At 35.4% G+C, this 7,783-nt stretch overlaps 1 protein-coding gene and 1 pseudogene across 3 annotated transcripts; both read right to left on the reverse strand.

The window, feature by feature from the left end:
* Positions 1-1,331: 1,331 nt before the first annotated feature.
* Positions 1,332-7,259, reverse strand: LOC111280812 (external alternative NAD(P)H-ubiquinone oxidoreductase B2, mitochondrial-like). 3 transcript variants are annotated; one of them, XM_089757271.1, is made up of 12 exons: positions 6,645-7,255; positions 5,784-5,914; positions 5,179-5,525; positions 4,275-4,596; positions 3,962-4,168; positions 3,523-3,773; positions 3,087-3,306; positions 2,852-2,956; positions 2,479-2,751; positions 2,271-2,392; positions 1,821-1,940; positions 1,332-1,666 (listed from the first exon to the last, which is right to left on the reverse strand). In XM_089757271.1, exons 3-12 carry the CDS (start codon positions 5,265-5,267, stop codon positions 1,579-1,581), a joined length of 1,797 nt encoding a protein of 598 aa, XP_089613397.1. In that variant the 5' UTR covers positions 5,268-5,525; positions 5,784-5,914; positions 6,645-7,255; the 3' UTR covers positions 1,332-1,578. The 3 variants fall into 3 exon arrangements, with proteins under 3 accessions (XP_089613397.1, XP_089613398.1, XP_022724033.2); XM_089757272.1 differs by having other exon boundaries at positions 1,356-1,666; positions 5,736-5,914; positions 6,645-7,259; XM_022868298.2 differs by lacking the exon at positions 6,645-7,255 and having other exon boundaries at positions 1,356-1,666; positions 5,179-5,310; positions 5,784-5,917.
* On the reverse strand, positions 6,287-7,149 carry LOC149510615 (uncharacterized; annotated as a pseudogene).
* Positions 7,260-7,783: the final 524 nt, after the last annotated feature.

Raw genomic sequence — 7,783 nt, forward strand, 5'->3', positions numbered from 1 at the left:
AAAATTATTTTTTAATTTTTTATTTATATATAATTATATATTTATATTTAAAAAATAAATATTTTATTAATTTCGAGTCGAGTATGATTTATGCAATATCAAATTTTAAGTCAAATTCAAAAATTAAAAAATAAAAAAAAATTAAGTCAAATACAGATACAAATTTTATGATTATAAAATTGAATTAGATTCAAGACGAATAAAAACTCACGTCGATCTGACTCGTTATCAATCCTAAAAATAAACATCATATTGGGTTAATGTTTTCTCAAGTTTTTGGTAACAAGGGTAATTACAACATAGAAAAGGACACCCCCTACCTTTATTATGGACAAATCAAATTTTGCTTTGTTGTTGCTTCCAATTTTGCCGAAAAGGATTGGATCAAATAACAAACCCATATGCTTGGTTTCCATTTTCTTATTTAAACAAAATTGGAAATTATATAGATTTAGGCCTTTGATTGCGGAGAGAAATGAAAGAACAGGAGAAAATTAATCTATTGAGGATGGAAAAATATAAAGTTTAATTCTCCTATAGAATGTGTGACAGCTAGCTTGATTTGATCCTGGTTCAGCATTAAAAATGGAGTGAAATCCTTAATTGACTCCTCCAATACGAGAAGGGCCACTCTGGGACCTTGACCATGAACGTTTACAACACATGAAATTACATACCTGACATACTTAAGTAAAGGAAAATAAAGAGCAAAGCATATTTGCACATGTTATTGGCTTAATTGGTGGGTTCTTTGAAAGGAGAATTAAACTCGTAGTGGTGACCAACATTTCTTGTATTTTTTTTTTTTTTCTGGAGTGACCTAGATATTTCCGAGTGACATCCAACTTAAATTATCTATCTTGTGGGCTTATTTTTTCTTCGTTTGTCTTCACTTGTATAATTGTTGTAATGTTCATGGAATAGCTTTGTTTTTGTAACTTCCAGGGCAAAAAAACGATAAGATAATCAAAATATCATGCATGGGACCTCCAAAGATGGATCCAATAGCAATATGGTTATTATGATTGCTTCAATTTTGAAAGACACAGCTTACCAGAAAGTTCCTTTACTAAACTTGTGTCATTGTGTTATTGGATTGAATCACAATATTGTTTGCAATAACATGCTTTAAAAGATAAAAACTTAAGAATGATTGCATCATTTAAGAGATAAAAACTAAAAAATGTGAACATGCAAACTTCCAAGCAACAATTTGGAATTTTTTTTACTTTTTTCATTTTTTTTTTAAGTAGTTTCTCCATTTTAAAGTAGTTTTTTTTTATATTTGCATAGCAAAGCCCATTTCAGAAGTAAAGAACTCCGTCCATTTCAGTGTCAGACTTTAGTCAGTTTTTGGATAAAGCATAAGTCTAAGATAAAATCAATTAATTCGTCAGTTTTTGCAAGTGAAAACACTGCCAAGTGGTCAAAAGCCTGCAGGGCAGCATGATTATTGAATGAAAATGAATGAATTGGTAATGTGGAAGAAAAACCAAAATTTTTCGACAGCACTCGAATCTGTAGACCTTGTAATGTTTATGTAGCAATTCCACTACGAGCACCCACAGACCTGTTGCCTTAAATGCCACTGGTATCCCTCCCGAAAATAAAACGCCTTACCCAGTCTGAGACCACCAATGCCTTTGTGCGCCAGCTTACTTGCTTGCTGAGTTTAAAGAACAGGAATAAATTTTAGATTGGTTTCCTAAACGTTTCATGAAGTTTTTATGATACACTCAGACTCACCAATTCAATTTCTAAAAAAATATATCATTGAAGTTTATAAAAGCAAAAAGCTCAGAATGGAAACCACTTAATACCTTGCATAGACAGAATACCAGAGCCACTGCGAGCTGTGTCCAATAGAAACCCAATCACCAGGAAGTTGTGCAGCTGTTTGCTCTCCTCCCAAAGGAGCAAATTGTCCCAAGTGCCTGTACCTGAAAGAAGATCACCGGTGTTTATGGTAAGGGTATTATTTCCCTTGGTTGTAAGACAACATTGTATGTGAGATATATTGATCTCTTTCCCAAGCCAGTAAGATTGAATGATCTCATCTCTAAATATCCTCTTAGACAGGTAATAAGCCATACCTATTCATAGATTATGCCATCTACTTTTGAATTGAACTACAACAATGTCTTGTCAGAGATTTACTGGTTTGTAAACTTGTAATCCTATTTGCTAGAAACCATGAATTTAAAAACAGCACCAAAGACACATGGAGAAGAGAGAATGTGCACAGACAGGATAGACGTTCAATTTGTTACCTAAAGGGATGGAATCGATGGCGACCTGTTCCTCTGAACCTAGGGGGACCTTCAGGATTCTTTTCACACTCTTCCATACGGTTGAAGCACTTAGCAAGATAGGCACCTTGCTGGTTTGCAACCTGAAACATTGGCAGATGTTGAATGTATATGTATTTTCTTGGAAAGAAAATATGGGTCTGAATGTGCTATAAATTAAAATAATTACCTGTGCTGTTGCAGGAAGATTCTTCATCTGAGAATCAACCGTAGAAAGAGCTGATTTAAACTGTTCAATATTCAGTTCAATGGATTCTTTTGCAGCATCCCTTTTGGCTTCCTTCAAAAGATCAAAAATGTTACGCACTTGCTTGCTCTTTAGATAAAGCTCCACTTGAGGGTATCTTTCACAAATATCATCAATGATTTCTTGAAATTCTTTGACTGTCAGTGTTCCCGAGTTGTCCTTGTCTGCCTTTTTAAATATTTCTGATATATCTTCCTAAAATTGTTTGGAATTTAGAAGAGAAAGAAGAAAGAAAATAAATACTAGCAATAACCGAAAACTCATAAAGGAATGGCAAAGTTTTACAAACAAGTACCATGACTTTCCGTTGGTTAATAGTTGCACAGTCACCAAGTGCATAAATGTTATCAAATCCCTCAACTCGCAGCCATTCATCAGTTGCTAAAGCACGCCTGTTACCCTGTTCCCACAGAAGACATACTTGTTCAGTTAGAAAAGTGAAAAACTAACTTGCATGAGTGACAATGGAAGGACAATGAAGGATGGAAAGTATTCAATGTGATGAGTTCCTAGGTCCAGAAATATTTCACCTGACCAATTTGCTTCATAAATTCCTTTATGAGAGGACGTGGCCCAATGCCAGTTGACCAGAGAACCATTCCATATGGTGTAGAAGTTGTTCCACCATTACCTCTTGCTCTTGTAGAAATTTCATTATTACCTACTTTTGTGACCATTGACCCTAGTTTCACATCAATGCCCCCTCTTCCAAATTTCTCCTCGGCAAAATTTGTGATTCTTTTGTCAAACCTGAAAGCAAGAATGTCTTAAAAGCTTGAGAAAACTTCATACTGTAAACTAAATACCTCGAAAAACCTTGAATATAAAGAATCCTGAACCTTTTCAATGTTAATATGAGCAAAAACACTAAAGCTTCTTAGAGATGCCAGCCATCAGGATAATAATAATGATGGAAAACAAAGTGCTACTTATTTATACAGAGGATTTGAACATTCACTTTCTTACATGTTCAGAATATGATCTGTAGCCTCAAGAAGTGTTATTTTCACAAAGTGTTGGACCATTGGATATAGTTTGACCACGTCCTCATTGACAAAATCATGAAGTTCTGCAGCAAATTCCACACCTGTAGGGCCTCCTCCAACAATCACAAAGTGGAGGATTTTCTTTCTCTCCTCATCACTTAAATTTGGTAGGCTTGCCTTCTCAAAGGACTCAATAACATTCTTACGAATCTTCTGAGCATCATCAATTTCCTGCACAAAGAATCATCCCGCTTAAAATGAAAAGAAAACAAAACAAAAATACAGGAATAAGAGAAAGAAAATGGCTCCTATCACCATGTTTTCCCAATCCCTAAAGCAGCATTCCAGTAACTCCTTCAGGTTAGCAAAAGACAATAAATTGAAAAAAAAAAAAAAAGAAAAAGGAAAAATGAATTTACCTTTAAGAAATGACAATTTTCTTCGACACCAGGAGTATTAAAGGTGTTAACCTGAGCTCCCACAGCTATAATAAGGTAGTCATATTCTACTACAAACTCTTCTTCTCCCTTGGAATTGGAATTTATAGTAGCACGACAGTAAATTTTCTTATTTTCTGGATCTATCTTGAAACATTCAGCTTCAGAGAAACTTGTGTCAACATTTTTCTGCTCAAGCATGAATAAGGAAAACCATCTTCAGCATTCATTTACAAATGGTTTTCTGAATTTCACAACATATATCATATTATTTTTCATGGTCAATATACATTACCTTTCTGATGATGTTGCGAATTGGCTCAACAATGCTGCGAGGTTCTACTTTACCGCATGTAACACTCGGTAGCAATGGGGTAAAAACAAAGAAATTACGAGGAGACACAACTTCCACTTCATAAGTAGGATTATTGAGATTCTTCAAGAAACTCATTCCTGCCCAACCAGTTCCAAGCAGCACCACCTTCTTTTTCTTGGGAACTACTGGAGATGAAGTAATACCATGCGCATCATTGGATGTGATTGCATCAGCATGAGCAACATGGCCCTTAACGCCATTGTTTGTGTTTGCCTCAACATAAGCTATAAGGCTTCCACCACTGCACAAAATGCAATAGGCTTAAACCAATTTGTATTTACATTTTTTTTTCTTTTTTTTTTTAATTCTTAATCCAAATTCCCTTTCCTTTGTCATTTTATTGATCCAAACAAAGCCTTAATTCTCCTACGATTTCTATGATTGATTGCTCCATAGGATCAACAAAATGGAAAGAGCTTAGAACTCAGTTTTCCGCTTCAGGTTATTCACTACTTCAAATTCTCTCTCACTAGCCATTCTCTTCAGATCAACAGAGTTGCTCTGTTTTCAGAGTTTTGACAGACAATTTCAAAGATCCAAAATTTTTATGCCAACTTCAGCTCAAAATACCGAATCTACTCATCAGTTATCGGATCCACCCAAAAAACAAGCTTATCTAAACGCAGAGAAAATCTACTCACAATGAGAACATGAAGAAATCAGCACTTAAATGATCAAATCAGAAACAGCAAGCAGCACTTGCAAAACGAACAAAATAAGCTAATGGAAACAAAAGCAAATCAAATATTTGTATAAACATAACAAAATTGAAATATATATATATATATATAGAAAGAAATAGCGATGGATCAGAGCAGAGCACCTGATTGTAGAGACGACGATGATCTTAGAAAGAGAAGGGTAGTCCTGGAAAGCACTAGATAATCTCCCGAACAAGTTGAAGCTTCTCATATTCTTGCTCCTTAGATCTGTTGTTAAACTATAACCACGAAATCTGGAGAAAAGGAGAAAAGAATGAAACAGACAAGATCAGGGACGTTGCTTCTTTTGAAGATATAGGCAACAACAGAAGAAGAAGACGAGTTGGAGAAAGAGAAAAAATCGGAAGCCAAGTCAATGGGAAACGAGAGGTGCGTGGCGCTGTCACGATGGTTCCAGCTCTTTGCCATTGGAAGTGAGCCAAAGGCGACATGTCATATTTTTTGTGTTCTGCATGGACGATGGATGTGTTAAAGTTTTTTATAACTTTTTTTTAATTAGGGTTTTCTTTTCATGATGATTTAACATTTTATGCAATCCTTTAAAGCACATCAAATTTAGCAAAAATCTAATCAGAGCTCATCAATGGAACAGTATTCTACACTGCTTATGATCTAATATTTTATGGCTAAAGATAAGCTCTGTTCGGAACAGACCAACCATGTAAAATCAGACTCGAAATTGCATAGCATAACGCCATATCCTCACATTGAGCCTCCTGTAAATCATGAACACTTCGATTTAGTTCAGCTTTGGACTATCCTCTTAGGGCTGAAGCCAATACCAATCATTTATCAAGCCGCAAAAAAATGTGCACCATTCCAGATCAGGAGCAATGTCTACAAAAGGTAGAAATTTGTAAAATGAATTGTTTTCAGTATGTATGCCCTTTCCATTGCACTAAGAATAAAAAAAGAGAACCATTTTTTTCTGGTCATACATCTGCACAATTTGACACAAAACCATGGATGATTTATTTTAGTTTTCTCTGTTTCTGTATTTCACATCTCTATCACCCCAATTTTCATGAATTTCTTGGGTACAAATAAGACTCGAACATGGCATTTAGGCCCATTCACCAAGGGCTCTCTGTCTTCCGGTATTCTCTCATTTCTTAACCATCTCTAGGTCTTGTCACCCCCATTAAAACTGTTGGGTTTATGGACTAATTGTACTTTAAACATTGATATAATACAAACAGTAATCCCTCACCAAAAGAATCCAACATCCCATTCCAATACCCAAGACCTCAAATCTCTCGCTATAGACCTTTTTTTTTTTTTTTTCTTTTTTTTTACTTTAACCTTTAATTAATTTGATTAATGCAACATTAGCTGAACCTAACCCATAAGAGAAGAATTATCAATCTCGATAAAATTCTCTTCTCTATGAATATCCAAATCTTTCCTATCGAAAGCTATCTCAATCAACCCTTCTCTATCTTCCTCTTCCCATCTGTAACATATCTTCTCCCACGGAATCTATTCTCCGATGGCCGGAAAATCTGTCTCCAATGAAGAAGAACTATCCGAGTCAGATTCCGGGTAGTAAAGTGATAACGAAGGGTACCTCTCAATACCATAGGTCGGATTCGGCTCATTCTCATTCGGATCCTCTCCTCCTTCATATATAACTTTGAGCGGTGCTCTCACGTCCCATTCAACGAACTTTTCTTCGAAACTCTGCATTATAGGCTCTGGGTCTTTTTTGCATGTGACCGATATGAGCTCTTGTTGTGAAAATTCTGTTTTTTCTGCTTCAGCATCAGCGACGCTTCTTTTTATTTGGTTTCAGCTTGGATTCTTTGGACGGCACCAGGACGAAGGAGAGAAAGCAAGAGAGAAGCAGTTAAAATAAGGACAGGAGAGAAGAGGATTTTGAGAGAAAAGCTTTGAGGGCAATAAAGAAGAATTAAAATCTAAAGAGTGATAATGCAGGAGAAAAGAGGATCATTTAAGGAGTAAAAAGAAAGATTAGAAACTGTTTTTGAAGAAGAAACCATGGTAATATTTTCAATCGATTTCAAATACTCCCAAGGATTCCCATTCCAATTCTCATTCTCGTTTTATTCCATAAAGATAAACAAGTAGAACCGCAAAAAATAAAACTTAGCAGGGGTTCTTAAACGGGGACTGCTTGACTGTTTTTTCACTCCTTTTGACAAGTCTTTGCTTTAGCTCTTTTGGGGACTGTTTAAGAGCGAGGCATGGAATATATATGCAAAGTGTTGCGAATGTGTAATTACCGAGATGACCTTTGTAAATCTAATTTCAGAATAAAAATGGACAAAAGATCTTGCAATATCAATCTTAAAAGATGGTTAATCCGCTTACATTGTTTGTGTCCAATTCCATGGATTTAATCAGGGTACCAAGACATGAAACAGAGTTACGAGAGTTTGAACCATTTTGGACCTGTTCATCACTCCCAATTCCAGGGTTCTTACTACTTAAACACTTCTTTTTTATTGAAATAGTAACTTACTTAAACTACATATCGATATTTGCCTTTTTTTGTTTTTACAAAGGTAATTAATAGACTGTTTTTGGACAATTCTCCATATCATAAATATGCAGCATGACCATGGATGATGAGCTGATGGCCTCTGCCGGTAGATTATCAGTTCTCTTCATCTCTTGCACCAGGTCATGGACAATGGAGCCTGTCAGATCCAACTATATATATCTGACAAAATTAAATGAACATTT

The sequence above is a fragment of the Durio zibethinus genome, chromosome 28, assembly GCF_047325235.1.
Source record: "Durio zibethinus cultivar Kanyao isolate XHJ-2024 chromosome 28, ASM4732523v1, whole genome shotgun sequence".
Classification (NCBI taxonomy): Eukaryota; Viridiplantae; Streptophyta; class Magnoliopsida; order Malvales; family Malvaceae; genus Durio; species Durio zibethinus.